Below are 16,418 nucleotides of genomic sequence, written 5' to 3' on the forward strand. Positions count from 1 at the left end.
AAGCTACAGCATCCAAAAGAGAGAAAGCATATTAATGGAGCAAAGTCGCTTATAATCCTGATGCTTAGAATACATGTGAAAAAAGGTTTTATTGCAGTTAAATTTGTTTCATTCTGTAAGATAAAAGCTCATTGTGTTTCCTATAAACAGCACTGACTTCTAATCAGAAGCATAAACTACTGTTCATTTTTAATGACCAAAACTTCCTTTTCAGCCCTTCTCTGCTTTCTGTAACAAAGCAGATTTTTGGCAGAATAAATGTGATTTGTGCAACTTGCTTCAACTGTTCCCCGTGGTACTTTTTGGTTTTTGTTTAATTGTAATGTTCATCTGCTCTGTCCTGTGTGGTCATTTTTTCTGTATAGGAAGTTAACATGCTTAGTGGTAAGAGAAGATTTTCGCTTCCTATTTATTGTTTGGTGTTTTATAAACCAGTGGTTTCAGGGATGGACAGTTGGGTTTATTTTTCCTGTAGGAGGCTTCTTTTGGAATAAATTGGCTGCAGATATGAGGACGTTGGCATCAGTTAGTTATACATAAAATAGAAGGAAATCTACCAGCAAATATTATCTCTGTATGAATTTAAAATAAGGAAATATGAGCTAAAGAAGTGACAGTCTGATTACTTGAGATGTATGCTTCTTACTTTTTAGGCAGAAGGCAGCCTCGTAGTTTGAACTGTACATAAAATTCCAAATACAAGACTTATCACAATCAGCTTCTTTTGAATCTTGGGTGCATTTTCTCAGTTCCACATAAATAAGAAGAAAGTCTTGTTTTGCTTTCATTTTCACGTAAGAATAAAGAACCAGCATCTGAACAATGGATGATTTTTCTTTTAACAAATAGCAGATAAAGCATAAAACTGGATTTTAATATGAAAAGGTCAATGGGATTAGATGAACTGCCCCTGCATGTACTAAAATCTTTGATAATCTGATATTAGATATAATAAAATATTTGATCTTTTTAAAGATGGAAGATCAACCTAGAGGTTTATGAAAAGTAAAAATAAATTAGGAAACAGTTTTATTCTGGAAAGTATAAGCAAAGGTCAAACTGATTAACTATCAAGAGATTATTGGAAAAGCATTCCTTCTTACTTGAAGCAGACTGTATGAAAGGGAAACCAATAATAAAATGACAAGATTGTGACAAACTGGATTCTTCGATGGAAGTGATATTCACTTACCTTCCCCCAGCCTGCAGTGTTTTCCTCTTGTTCCCCAAGTGTTGAAACTATGCAAAGCCATTTTTCATATTTCTACTTTGTTCACTTTACTTGTTATTCCAGTTGCTGCTTTTCATGGTATTTGCTCTTACCATCCTATAATCTGTGATTTTATTAAATACCTGACAAATTCCTATCCCTTTCTGTAGGTTCAGTCAAACATAACCTCAAAACAAATACAAGAGGTACCTTACTAAAGTCAGATAACCAGTTTGGGATTTCTAAATAAAGTTATGTTGTAAAAAGTGTAATTTGGAATTCCTTAGAAAAGATACATATTTTTTTAACTTGAACCTCCTCTGAGTGTCAAGCCTCCCAGAAATCATAAAAAAGAAATATGTAACATGCAAAATTAAGAGGAAGAACATCATCATGTATTTTATAACAACTTAATTTCAGATTTTAAACGAGCAACAGTTATAAATCACAGTTCATGGTTTAAACGTTGTGACTGTATTTAAAATAAAACATAACTTATCTTTGTCAGTTGAACATTGTGTCCAGCTCCTCCTAAGTTTAACAGTTCCTGACATACTTACGTTACCTACTTGCTTTGTCTGCCAACAGTGGGAATTGCTAGGCTGTGTGAAGTCATATGAAGTTTTGTGAGCTTGTGTCGTCCCACTGGTGTTTACTTCAGAAACGATTGGATATAGAATGCTGTTATCTGTAGTTGGCCATTGGCCATTCTCTGTGTTCTCCTGACATGTTGGACAAGTTAAAGTGATACCTTATATGTATAGATGGAGTATGGATTTTGGGGTTAGCTGAGCAGGTATGTAGGGCTCCCAAGAACACCTAAACTCCAAGCGAAGGGCTGAGCTTAACCGTGAATGCAGTTTAGATAATAAAGTCTCTTTCAGAAATAATGAGGGTTTTTTCCAGTGCTTAACATACAGAATTATGTGTCTGATACGAAGGTATACTACTTAATAATTCTTTTGAAGTATTGTTAAAAGAAACACAGAGCATTCTGAGTAAAATCAAGTGAAATATGCCTTGGGGGAGGTGAATTATGCCTGTGTAGTAGACTAGAAAGTACTAATAACAGGAACATAGATTTCTCACTCATGTTGACACAAAAAAAATTTATTTCTTTAATTTGCAAGCATATGGTTCTGATGGTTGAGGCATCTTTCTAGAAAGGACATTAGCAATCAGAAGCACTGAGGAATGCAAATATGTAATACTTAATATAGTATTACAAATACCGTAAGAAAATATTAATTTTTAAATTCTGTAGAAGTACTTCACTGTGATTTAATGCCATAATTTTAGAGTGGGGACAGTATTTTAAAATATTCTGTGCCATTGTTGCTTTAAAGCATAGCAGTTTAAAACCTACTTATAAGTACTAGTCATTTTTCTGTCAAACAAAAGTTTTATAGTTTGTTGCAGTAGAAGAAACTGTGTTTTTACAAAGAGATCTGCAGTATTTTCCACCTTGTGCAGTTTAAATTGTTGAAACAGATTTTACCCAATCTGGCATGTTGGTGGATATAAAATAGACAATGCCTTCTGGCATAAGAAATTTAATGCCTGCATCTGTGACTTCTTTTTTTCTGTAATAGAATCCAAAGTTGGCATTTTGCATCATAATCAAAAGTCAATCTTGCACTGTATAGTGACTTCTATCATTCTTTTCATTCACATAAACTGCAATATTGAAATGTCAGAAACTCTCTCAATGTAGTAAATACACAGGTACATCAAATACTAGAAGACTTTTTTCTCTAGTAACACTCCTGTATTTGCATATAGCATTGCCATATTAATGGTAGCTTACGCATCATCTCATTAAAAGTTTTTCGATAGACATGTTCTCCTTCATTGACAGGTGTCAGTGAGGAAGACAGGGAAGCAAAAACTTCAGAGATAGTTTTTGTGTTGTAGTTCCAAGCTGCAATATCTGAAAGAGATCATGTTGAGACTCAGTAGGATTCTGGATTGGCTTATGCTCTGCAAAATTGCTTACAAAACTTTCCCAGTCTGTGAGGATTTTGACGATTTATTTAGTTGCTGTCTTCTAATATGTAATAAATGGTACGCAAAATCATGGTAGTTCTGAATTCTGAAGCTACTTTTTGAAGGTACAATTTGGGTTCTACATTAAACAAAGTTATTATGTATGGCATGCATTTTAAGGATCCACTTGTCTCCCTGAAATGTAAATATCAAGGGCAAAATTAAAGAATAGTCCAAATGACTCTCATGGGCTGTTGCTTATTAAAGAAATTAAGGCATTTAAGAATTTCTGGCTGTAGTTAAGCCAATTCGGATTTGAGGACTGCTTTCAATGACTTCCCAAATTGAGTAATCCATTTAGAATTCCTTAATACAAGCTGCTAGAGAGAGGGGAAAGCTACAAAACAGCACTTACTTCTTTTCCTCCTTATCTTGAATTCTTGAATTTGCACTTTCATTGATGTAAGAAAGGTCGTTACACCTCTGGAAGCATGGCTTGCACTTCAGTTAATTGGAAAGACCAGACTCCTGTTACAAGTTCAGAGCCTGAAGGGAGGTCCATTGGATGGAAGTTGCTCAACACCTTTTCTAGTGAGTTTTTAGTAATGACAGATAGGTTGTGTTACAAAAGCTTTGCTGCTCCTCTTCCTTTGTATTCCTTAGTTTCTGTGATTTTTGCACACGTGTGCCACTGAATATAGTGTGCCATAGCTGCTTCACAGTGAATTACAGCATGCGTCTGTCAGTTTGGTATACAAACCAAAGTTGGACTACAGAGAAATAGTGACAGTGCAAAATACGGGCTTTTGAAATAAACACAGCAGAATTTAGCATGTTTAATTAACACTTCCAAATGTGGATGCAATTAATAGAACTTAGAAGTCCAGTCCCTTCTTTCCTTTGTCTCATTTGTAATTTGCGTTATACCTTTGCCAGGAAGTTTTGCTTCAGTGTGCTCATTTAATAGATACTGATTTTGTAATTATAAGCTGTTTTCAAAACTAACTCAATTTCTGACACCTTGAAAGACATTTGTAATTAAACATCAAAGTAAGGTGAGTTTCTGGCATGCTCTGGAGGAGATACCCATATTGCCAGGAGAATGCCTACTGAACACAATGCTCTTCTCGCTGATGAGCTCTAATACTTCTGGTTATGTTTCTGAAATTGGGACATCTGTTTTCTAAAAGATTTTTATTTGTAATAAGAAGTCAGTTCACATTCAACTAATGAAACTTATATTCTACAAGGTACTATTGTTTACAGTTCGTTCAGTGAGGTAAACATGAGAAGTTAGGTGAAAAGGCTGGTATTGACAAGAGTTCAAGTGGAGGTAGGAGGTTGGCACACACAGAATTTATGCAGGTCACAAAAATGTCAGGATTCAACCAGAAGGAATCTTATGGGCTCGGAGAGTTTTATCTTTTTCCAAAAACTGGCCTTTTGCTGCTAATTAATTTGACCTTAAGAAGTAAACAATTTTGAATCAATAATGAGTTGGATAGTATGACCTGTCCAAAGCAAGGAAGGGATTTCATGTTCTGATATATCACTTAGCAGATCAATGACTTTGTACTGTGCTGTGCTTTGGAAAGGAGTTTTAACAACTGGCTCATGTTGATAGTGATAATGGTAATGCATTTTGGGCTCCTAATGCACTGTTTGTCATGTAAAATTGATTCTTAATGTCTTAATAAGTTTTTATGTGCATCAGAATTACGCTTTCGTTCTTAAAACATGTTCATAGGCACGTAATTGCTGGAACTGAGACAAGCAGATTCATTCCCTAAACCAGAGTACAGTTCCGTACATACATTGATATTAAACATAAGCTACCCACAGAAATTTCTCTTTTTGTTCTGTGCTTATATTGAGTGTTTCAGGATTAAGAGCACTGTTTGTAATTTCCTCAGCTCCAGAGGAGAGAAGACAACGTGCTGCTTATGACGTTTCTGATTTTAGGCCTAACAGGCGATGTTTTTTTTGTTTTTTTTCCCTGCTATCTCGCTTGTCAAGGCAAGCTTGTTAATGGCATTTGCACTTCAGTGTGTGTAATATTTAAATTAAATTTCCTCACTTTAGATGGTTGTTACTGTTATTCTGAGAAGCTGAAAATCTGTTCGTAGTTTGTACGCAAAATTTGTTTTTTATCACTTTAGCTTGTGTGGTATAGTTCTGTTCCAGTTGTGTGTTTAAAATCTCTGTGTCACCCTTTTCTTAAATTGTATAAGATATATATGTTTTCTTTCTGTGATAAGACTTATGAAAATAGATATATTTGTAAACATTTGTATTGTGATGATTTTAGGTCTTGGTCCCAGTTGAGATTTTTTTTTGGGTAAGGATTGGTAAGTCTCCTTCTTTTCTCTCTATAGAGAACAATATTGCAGTCTAGAGCTTTTCCATGTACATGCCTCATTAAACATCATTTTGGACTGAAAGATAATTATTGTCTTAGACTGACTCGCTCATTAAACTCTAAAGCCAAGAGCTACTTGGGGCTGGACTTGTTACAGGGTGCTCTTATCTTAAAATTGTGTTTCACCCCTGCTTGCAAATAGCCAGGACAATAGAATCAACGCACAATTGTTTTATCTTTGGTTAACTAAGATAATGATGTTGCCCTAGAAGTCTAAAATGATAAAGCATAGCTGTGTCATTGCCTTTCTTCACCATTCTATATCAATGTTGTGATAAATCAACTAAAATGCAGAGACTCTGCTGGTGAATGAAATCTTAGCATGCAAGTTAGAAGTACAAATGCACATCTATGTGTGAAACATATCTGTTAAAAATTATATTTTAAAGCTTTTTCAAATTACATGTGTCCATTTACAGTACATGGTCATAATATATAAACAAAACATTATCATTTGGACAGATTTGCTGTTTTTCCTAAACTTTAAAAGTTGCAGGGAAAAACCTGTGGAAGATTTACGGGGAAAAAACATGTGTTATGCATGATATATTGATTGTTACGCATAAGCAGTCTGTGTCGGAAGGCTTACCCATTTTTTGGAAGAAGAGGGTGGTGATGTGCCCTAGCTAGTTAAGATGCTCTCTAGTTTTTTCCCTTTGCTCCCAAGGTGTTTAAACCTCCACCCATAAGCATTTCTAACATTTCTTTTGAGCCTATGAATTTAATAATAATTTCTTGTACCATAGTTGGGATTCTGCTTGGAAATTTAGACATCGTTGGCCTAAGAATGTACTCTTCAGTACTACTTTACTTCTGCCTAGGTTCTGTTGAAAACACATGATGTTTATCTGGAAAGAGGAGTTTCCTTGGTATCAGTAGTAGCCTTGGTTGCGTGTAATCTTAAGAGTTTGTCTGATCCCACCTGTCTTGACTGTTCATCTAGTTTCTTCTTCAGAACTTCTAATGATTAAGTTCCTGGAAAAAATATTTCAATACAGAGTTATTTTTACTGTTGAAGTTTGTTCTAGGTCTATCACACCAGCATTTAGTGAAAACCTAGTTTCTGATAAAGGAAATAATGCATGTGGTATCTCCAATTTTTTTTTTAAATCTGGTATTCAGTAGGAATTATGACCAAAGCCTTATCTGTACCATGCTCTTCAGAATCTTTCTTCTAATGCTGGATTTACTCTTTTAGCACAATGGTCTATCTGTATATCAGATTGTGATAACATGATTGATCATGTCCTGCAGACAGTATAGCTGTGTTAGGAAAGATTTCTAGTATGAAGAGTGACATGTTAACTACTTGAGAAATGACATGCTAAGGGAGCTGTACTGCTGGAAGCTGTTCAACCAGGAAGCTTCAAGCATGGGTTGTTTTGTGCGATACAGGCATACTGTGGTATATATCACAGATATATATATGTGTGTGTGTGTTTGTATACACACATATAAATGTATGTACATTTACATACATGCCTGTGAGTTACACATATCATGGTACACCTGTATCACAAGAATACATATATAAACGTATTCGTATGTATGTATACCCGTGAGAGATTTATCACAGTATATGTACATGTATATAAACACATATATAATATACAGGCATACTCTGAGATAGACACATGCGAACACTGTGCTACTCAGAATCCTCAAGTAGACTGCAGCAGCCGCACTGTTCACCTAACCCCAACAGAACATTTATTCTCTCAATAAATATAAATTTACTTAGTGGTATGAATTGAGTAATCAATGATTGTAATTCCTGCAGATTATGTACTTGCTCACCCATTTCCCCTCAAACTGTTTTTCAGACATTTGTGAAAGACTACTTCCATCTGCCCTCAGGCAATAAGAAATAAATAATCATTAGTATGCTCAGAATGTAGTTATGGTACAAATACTGCCTAGACTTAGAAATCCACTAGTTCATTTGCTTCGTATAGACTTGCTTTTGCTTACTGAAGTAATTTATATCATTGGCTCTCACTGTAGAGTTTTTACTAAACATGGACATAGCCATTCCTGTTTTGCATCCTGATCCATTCAAATGATTTTGATCATTTTGAATTTATTATGCAAGAGAGATTGCGCCTAATCAAAATGTATCATTTCATCTCTTGTTATAGGGGAGGACTCTTGGTCTGGTGCAATCTTATTTTAGAAAGGATTAGTCTGTCCTTTGGTACTATTACTGTATTACTGTAAATATAAAATGCTTAGCTTGACGGTGGGGACTAGCTAGTGTTTGACATTAACATGAGATTAACTGCTTTGTAGCATTTTTCTAGGACTAAAGTGGACTACCAGACATTCACTAAGCCTTCCTTAGCGTGCAGTCTGTGCAACTGCTTTCTCCAAAATAAGTGGATGGGATTTTTTTTTTTTCAGAGGAGAAATTAATATAGGGGTAACAGTTAAGCGAAGAAAAAAATTATCAGCTTTCATGTCAAAATGACATTGCGTGCCTTCTCTTCGATGACTGTGGATTTCTATTGTAAATAAATAATAATATTCAAAGTAATCTTTTAAGCAGTCGTAGATTTAATGATGCGTGACTAACTGAGCTTCATTCAGTATTTGTGCAGAGAGAATATTGATAAATCCAGGTGCTTATATTAGTCTTCCACTGACATGAAAAATAATCTGACAATATATTAATACGCATAACTTCATATTCACCTTGTTTATATCAGTCCTATATGTTAATAGTAATTCTATGTGAAACATACATGTTTAATTTCTGGTATTGGATTTTTCTTCTGTCTCATAAATCCTATTATGATAGTGGTTTGAGGTACACGTGTTAAAGATGCTCCATTTCTTTCCATCTTAAAGTTGCAGCAGCTCTCTGCGAGTCAGCCTTTTCTTATTGCTAAATAAGGGGCCAGTCTGATACAGTTTGGTACAGACTGAGAAATCTTGCTGCCTTTTTTCCTCTCTTTAGCCTTGAAGATGGGTCCGAATATAGGTTTTGGGGTTTATGTGGTTTTTGACTTAAGGCATAATCATGTACTAAGTGCCCAGTGGTCCACACAACCTGATGCTCTCTACTGTGCTGGCAACAAGATATGCTATTTACAGAGAACACTGCAGTTCCTCCAGTCTGTTTCTCCCACCATCTGTTTCTGGTTGTTGTTGGTGGTGGGTTGTTTTTTTTTTTCTTTTTCCTCTTTTTTTAATATTTGCCTTGCTGTTACTATCTTGAAATCAGATGTTTGTGTAGCAGATTTAGTTGGTTGCTCTCTCCTGCTGCAACATTAAATGGAATAGTATTGTAATTGCTCCTACAGAGAGGCTTTCCCAGGAATAGCTCTTGAACAGTGCTTGCGTGCCACTGAAGACCAAATGCTACCTTTCATGTAGGTTTTTAGACTAGTTCTAGCAGGATGCCTAATTTTCGTGTGGAATGATGGGCAAATTGAAGGGGAGCAAGCCTTTGTCTTGTGATCACCAGCTTTGAGGAGCATAGTGATAGAGGCAGTCATTGTAATATGTGCATTTATGGAATGGTTTCAAAGAAATGGCATTTTGCTGCAAGTAGAGTTTATGCTTCCATAAATTAAAACCTTGCAAGACTTATAAGAAATTTACATGATTTTCTCTGAAAGAGTAAAGGGTATTCATGTTGCTTCCTCTTCACGTTACTGAAGTAGTTAATCTCTAATAAAATGGTTTATGGAAGGAAGTGCAGATATTTTATTATAGTCTATATATACGTTTCCTGTTACGTAGTCTTTTTAAGCTTGTCTTGTGGAACAACAGCTTCATAAATTGTTTGAACAGAAGCTTGTATATTTGTCTGGGCTAGCAAAAAAAAAAAAAGTGAACCAAAATGCATATTCTACAATACTTTTTGATAATTCAGTGTGAATATAGAATTTAGTTACGGGAAGCACAGCTTTTGAATGCAGCCTTCTTGGATAGAGTTCCTTCATACTTTCAAACTCAGTATGCACCTAATCTGAATTGTTTTCTGAACTTAGTTTTATAAAACAGAGTTACTGAAAACACTTTTTTTCCATTTTAACCACAGAGGCAAAGACTTCTTATTTGTCATTGCTTGCTGAATTTCTTTGCACTTTTATATTTCAGACAAAAATAAACTACTACTCTTGCTAAGCAGTCATGCATTTAAATATTTTCAAATTGGTAAAAACAGTTAAACTTTAACTGTTACATTGCCTGGTTACTTACCAGCTGCTATTCTTTTTACCCAACAAAATTACCATTTGTATCCTTCTAATTTATTTTTCAGTTCTAGTGTTTTACTTCAGTGCTGTTTGTCTCCCTATCCAACTACATAACAACCTATAAAAATATTACAGTAATTCAAGTTCTTCGGTTCAAGCAAAGAAGTGTGCTCCTTTTCTGACAATAATACCAAATTATTAAACTAATGCAGCCATAACCTAAAAGCTTTGACAATGTTTATTATTCAAACTGCTTTAGTGGTTGATTTCAAGGTTAGCTCTTGAATGTTAAGTTAATAGCTACCAGAGTGCTGTGGTCAGTATAGATTTATTTTTTTTCCCCCAGTTGAGTTAAGCTTAAAAAGCTGTTTCACTATAATTTTAAGATTACACTATTAGTAGTTCCTTTGGTACCGAGTATAAAATTGCAAATTAAAACAAGATTATTTCTGTGACAGCTGTATTGGTGCCTTATGTATTTGAATGGGCTTGTGAAAAGTTAAATCAGTGGTGTTAAGGCTTATACGAATTGTTACTTACAAAGAATATAGAATTGATTTTGTTCTGGGAACAGCTTCCTTATTTACAGGATTTTCATTTCCTATATACTGTTTTTCAAGCCATCTTGAATCAAATCTTGAATCTCACATAGTCGCAGCACAATTACAAGGAAATAGGAAAATAAACCATTCTTTTGAAAATACTCTATGCAACTTTTGGACAAATGGCTTACTGTCAAAAAATAATAAAAAGCAGAAACCCCTTAAAAACAAACAAAAAAGTCATGTATTTATCTCGACTACACAAAGATTCCTTGGGTTAGCTGGGATTCATATCTATAGTGTTGGCTTTGTAGAGCAGCTGCCTGCAGTCAATAAAGAGCATTGATTTGGCCAATTAGTGAAGTGGAGATAACGTGCTGGATGTTCTCACCTCTGGTTCCATATATCAACAGTTGTTTGTGGCACTGTCTTTTTAAGACTTGACCAAGTTTATATGCACTTTCACTAAAGATTATGTAGTTTGTAGAGTGTAAATTGGCTCCGAAACAAAGTGTATTTGAAATGTTCTGTACTCGATTTAGAGGAAGGATGTGAAATGGCGCAAATGTTACGGTTCTCTTTGACAAAAGGTGGTGTTGCGATTGTCTGCTTGTTCTTGAAAGCACATACTTGTAAACTATGCAAGAGGAGACAAAGAACAGAAGATAGAATTTTGTTCTAAAATGCATCTTTGAATTGAGAGGAAGTGCTTGTCACCACTTTTTATGATTAAATTCAGAATAAGTGGTCTTTATGGATTATGTCATTAAACTCTACTATGGATTCAGTTTGTTTTAATATTACAATTTGACCAGGGGCTTCTCTGCAGAGACTCTGTCACTTTTCATCTAGTTCTGGAATTTCTTCCTGGTATGGTATTGTTTCGTCTTCAAAATTGTGATGTCACGATTTCCAGTGGAGATTTTTCTCAAGATGTATCAAATAGTGGGTGTTTAATACAAATTGCAGGAATAGTGGTTAACTTTAGAATAGTATATGACAGAATAAGCATTGATGCTTTAGAGTAGCCTCTCTTTTTTTCTTTTTTTTTTTTTTTTTTTGTGCCGTATTGTGAGTCCTTTACTACTTTTTAATTATCAGTAGACCTACTTTTGATGTTAACAGAGGGTTTCACAGATGTTGGTTTCTAGAAATCAGTTTAATTTCAATAAAAGACAAGTATTTGATCTTTGCTTCGTGTCTATTCCTTAAATCATTTCTGTAACAGAGTACATGCGTTAGTAAAGATCATTCATTTAACCAAGTACATGCATTAATAAGGTAAAATCTCTTTGAACCTTAGTTACTTTTTAATCTTTGAATTAGATTTAAGAGAATGAAATATTAGAATTTTTACCAATAAATTTAAATAGAAATTGAATAATTTGAACTAATGGTAGAATTAAGTGGTGACATTTCAACATTAAATATGATGATTTGGTATATTACATTAGATATTTTCACTTAATTTTTATGAAGAGTAGGATTTTTATGAGCAGTAATTCCGAAAAATGTGAGTCTACTTAATGGAATAATTCCTCTTAAGACTATACTGACATTGTTTTTTCCCTTTCTGGAATCTGGAAGCTTTTTACTCATTGTCATTTTTTTCTTAGTTTCAGCCCAGACTCTGAAGAGCAACCTTGTTTTAATGGACCAGCAGATCCAGCGCCTAGAACTTGACATTAAGAATTTCCCTAAAACAGAAGATGAACATGATAAGTTTGTAGAAAAGATGAGCATATCCTTTTTGCATGTTTTCATTGGTGATCTGAACATCCTGATCGTCTGGTTAAGTATTTACAGCACTTGAAAATAAGTTTTAAGTCTCTTCTTCCATGCTTTTATTATAGCACAGAGGAAAGCATAACAGAACACGCTGAATGTAGAAAACCATATAACCGAGTAGGTTACGCATTTAAAATCAGACTTCCAAGGGGGAAACCAGATAGCTTTCTTGAGGGAACTGGTTATAGTGACCAGTCATAAAGATAGTACTATGGGCTTTTTGCCTTTAAGAATGGTATTTAATGATAATTGGTGAATCATTTCAATCTAGAAAACTATCAGAAGTACTGTGGAGAGTATGTATTATTTTAGCTTCAGATGTATTGGGTTTTTTGAAGGGAGAGAGTATTTATTTTGTTAATGGTTTTTATTTAAATTTTTTAACAGATCATTTTAGAGAAAAAATATTTACATTTTTTGTATACAAGAATGATTAGCCCTTTTATTTCTGTTGGGAATGGAGACTGTAGGTTCTTTAAGCATTAGTAAGTTAAATCTGTGGGAGAATACCACAGATTTGAAATCTGTCTAGCTTGTTCTCCCTCCAAAATTTTCATATATCCAGCTTTACTTTTGCTCAAAAGTGCAAAGTAACAAGTATACTGTAGATGCAAGAAGCTCACAAAACTGTGAGAAAGACTAAGCAGAAGTCCATTTTTTTTCTTAAAAGAAATCTGCATGTTTTTATTTTGCACAAAGCACGTGTCTGTATATGTGGAAGTGTTTGAAGTATGGCAAGTGGCCAAGTCCAAGGCATTTTGTGCATTTATAGAAGCTCAGGTAGTTCATGTGACATCTATTCTTTCTTACTGCAAAGAGACAGAAGTCATGGTTTTGTGGGTTTCTCAAAGAAAAAAAAAAAAAAAGAGGGGACTGATGACAGCATCCTGGCCTGTATCAGAAATAATGTGGCCAGCAGGAGCAGGGAAGTGATCGTTCCCCAGTGTCCCTGTGCTCAGCACTGGTGAGGCCGCACCTCGAGTCCTGTGTTCAGTTTTGGGCTCCTCACTACAGGAAAGAGATTGAGTTGCTGGAGCATGTTCAGAGGAGGGCAATGAAGCTGGTGAGGGGCCTGGAGCACAAGTCCGATGAGGAGCAGCTGAGGGAACTGGGGCTGTTTAGCCTGGAGAAGAGGAGGCTGAGGGGAGACCTTATCGCTCTCTACAACTAGCTGAAAGGAGGTTGTAGTGAGGTGGGTGCTGGTCTCTTCTGTCAGGTGGCTGGAGATAGGATGAGAGGAAAAGGCCTCATGTTGTGGCAGGGGAGGTTTAGATTGGTTATTAGGAAGAATTTCTTTACTGAAAGTGTTTCAGGTATTGGAACAGGCTGCCCAGGGAAGTGGTTGAGTCACTATCCCTGGAGGTATTCAAAAAATGTGTAAATGAGGCACTTCAGGACATGGTTTAGTGGGCATGGTTGATGGTTCGACTGGATGGTCTTGAAGGGCTTTTGCAACCTAAACAATTCTATGATTCTGTGTCTAGAGTCATTCGTAGCTGCTCATCACATGTAGTAGGTGGATGTAATGAAGAGGTTCTCCTAACTACTGTGTGTTTGGAAAGTAAGTTTTATCAGGATTAACCATCTGAATGGATTCAGTGACAGAAGTTCACAAGAAGATATTTACTATCTTCTCCATATGGATTTATTTTAAGTTTCTCACAAGACTGCAGAGAAGTAGCTTAAGGAGGCAACTCATGACCAAGTGTTAAATTGTTTCTTGTTACTTACATATTCTCTTCCACCTTGTCTTATTTGCAAGGTTAAGAGACTTTTTAGTAATCACATTTATCAGTTGTTCTATTAAAAAAAAAAAGCGCTTATTATTTCCCAGAGATACATTCACATCAGAAGAATCTTATAATAATGCTTTGTCATGTCATCATGTGCGTAGGCTGAATACTGTCAAGTCAGCCCCACTTTTGTTCGTAAACAAAACCAACATATTGAAATGCACTTTTTGCAATCGTGTGTTCTTGTTAAGCTTGACAGCTCTGTTTTACAGGTTATATACATTATTTTTCAGTTGTGTTGAGTAAATGCTTTGCCATTTGTTGTGTTGCTACCTATGTATTTACTGTACTTACAAAAATGATTGGCATCACTCCAGTGATTTGGTGAGAAAAGACCGCCAAGCAGGTAATGTTTACCTTTCTCTGCTCTGCGGTTTATCACCTGAATTTCTTAAAGAAAGATTGTCCAACAATGCAAAAGAGTTTAAAAAAAAAAAAAAAGTACTAATGCTTTATTGTATTGGCAAAAATACGAGGATCCTATGAAATTTTTGAACATTAATTGTTGAAAGTCTCCTGGGCAGCCTTGCTTCAGTGCACACACATTGATGTCACAGCTAGATTACCAATTCCTGGTAATTAAAATAGGCACCCTGAACTGTAGATGTCTGACAGCTTTTATCATACTAGTGAATTTGGTGGCTTGGCAAAATAGATAAGACTGTAAGAAATTAACTGATTCTGCCTAAGGATTTATGTTTTTATAATTAATAGATGACCTGATAAATTGTGTTTTTCTTTTTTAGAAAGTCATCTCCGTTTATATCAAGTGATCAAATTTGTTTCTGCTTATCATTGAATATTTTTAAGTTTTCTACAGTCCTGGATTTTTTTTAGACTGAAGAATAATTGTTAAGGGGTGGGTGGGAGGGGTGGGGGAGTGTGTGGGAGAGGAAGGAGATGACATCCCAGTCTTCAATATGCGTTTCTTTTGTTTCTGTCAGCTTGTTGAAGAATTGTTGTTGATAGCATATACTGAGATTAGAAATTTAAAGAATTCCAGGCTGAACACCTCTTTAACTGCTTGAGTGTTTCAGAAAATGAGACATGGCTGAACGTAAATCATTTCTCAGTAGAGAGTTTTAGGATGCAGGAATTATACCATAATTAAAGGCATAGTTTCTCTTTCCCGTTCCTGCTAATAAAGCAAGCTGTTTACTGGTAATTGTGGATGAGACTTTCTTCAGAGAATATGAAAGGAATATTGCTTGGTATCATACTAAAGGTAGGAGATCAATCACAATAAAAATACCATTCATAATATTAATTCATAATAATAAAATGAATTAATATTCATAATATAGAAGCAAATGCTATAAAAGAAATTACTTAATTCTAGGGTTAGTGTGAATGACAAGTAGAAATTCTACTTACTTTTTCATCTGGGATTTTTTTCTTTATTTCTAAGCACGATAATTGTGATTTCACTTAATCAGTTTTTTTATTTAGCACATATAACTGTTCATCTCTGTGCATACTCTTTGATGTAACTCTTGAACGCCTAAAAATAACCTAAATCTACTTTAGCAGTTAAATACAAACACATGAAAAGTACTATGTTACTATTCCACAAACTGTTTAAAGAATTGCAATATATTGCAGACGTAATATGTTCAGGTAAGTATACCCTATTGATTAAAAACCTTTGACTTAAAGCTGTTAGAATTAAATTAGTGTAGTTTTGACTGCAGTCTGCTAACTTGATGTATATCAAAAGGTTGTTTTAATACATTTTTATTAGTTACAAACTGAGGAAAATGGGTTAATGTTTTCTGAATAGTTTATATTTAAAGTAAGACTATAGGCAACTAAATGAAATAATTTGATAACAGAAGCACGTTCAGTTTTACATTACTTTCTTTAGAGCTGTGCAGATATTCACATGCATTGGTTCTGTAATTGTGTCAGTGTGACTTCCTTCTTAAGGGTGTCTTTTATTTTTTCCATTTATGATCATAAGGTTCAATGAGTATAATAGAAGAAATGCAGATGATGTAGCTATAGGTTGATTGCCATCTTTCGTAAGCAGTTAATAACTAGGATATAGTATGATCATCTGATTTGATTTCAAGCATAATAGAACGGTCTCAGCAAATAATGCTACTCACCTTCATACCTTTTTTTAACTAAAAGCATATATTTTATGACAGCATACAATCTTGACTTTAAAAATTAAACTAGTATAAGTTCTGCTACATCTGTAACAGACTGTGCCAATTATTTTTTTTTCTCAAATATACATAATGATGCTGGTTTGATTCCTTGTGGTATCGGTTTCTAGCCATCGTGACGCTTTAAAAACCACTGAAGTTTTTGGGGACCTGTTTGTTACTAGATATCTTTTCCCCCGTGTGAGAATTTTTATGCTGTGATCAGGTTACTTAAATCTACCTGCAGTAATGTAGTTTAGGATGTTTTCCCCCAGCCTTTACTGGTATTTTTTTAATATGCATTTGAAATCCTGATTTCGACTAAAAC

General features: G+C 34.8%; 1 protein-coding gene across 4 annotated transcripts in view; it reads left to right on the forward strand.

Moving 5' to 3' along the window:
* Window positions 1-16,418, forward strand: part of DIAPH2 (diaphanous-related formin 2) — a 265,399-nt gene that overhangs the window by 120,182 nt on the left and 128,799 nt on the right. For 3 of the 4 annotated variants that reach the window (XM_010572431.1, XM_010572432.1, XM_010572433.1), the window contains one exon: window positions 11,976-12,100. In XM_010572431.1, the coding sequence (XP_010570733.1) occupies window positions 11,976-12,100 (125 nt within the window). Of the gene's footprint in view, window positions 1-11,975; window positions 12,151-16,418 lie in introns of all 4 variants that reach the window. The other variant, XM_010572434.1, reaches the window with a different exon arrangement.

Source organism: Haliaeetus leucocephalus, unplaced genomic scaffold, assembly GCF_000737465.1.
Source record: "Haliaeetus leucocephalus isolate CR32 unplaced genomic scaffold, Haliaeetus_leucocephalus-4.0 Scaffold340, whole genome shotgun sequence".
In the NCBI taxonomy this organism is placed as follows: Eukaryota; Metazoa; Chordata; class Aves; order Accipitriformes; family Accipitridae; genus Haliaeetus; species Haliaeetus leucocephalus.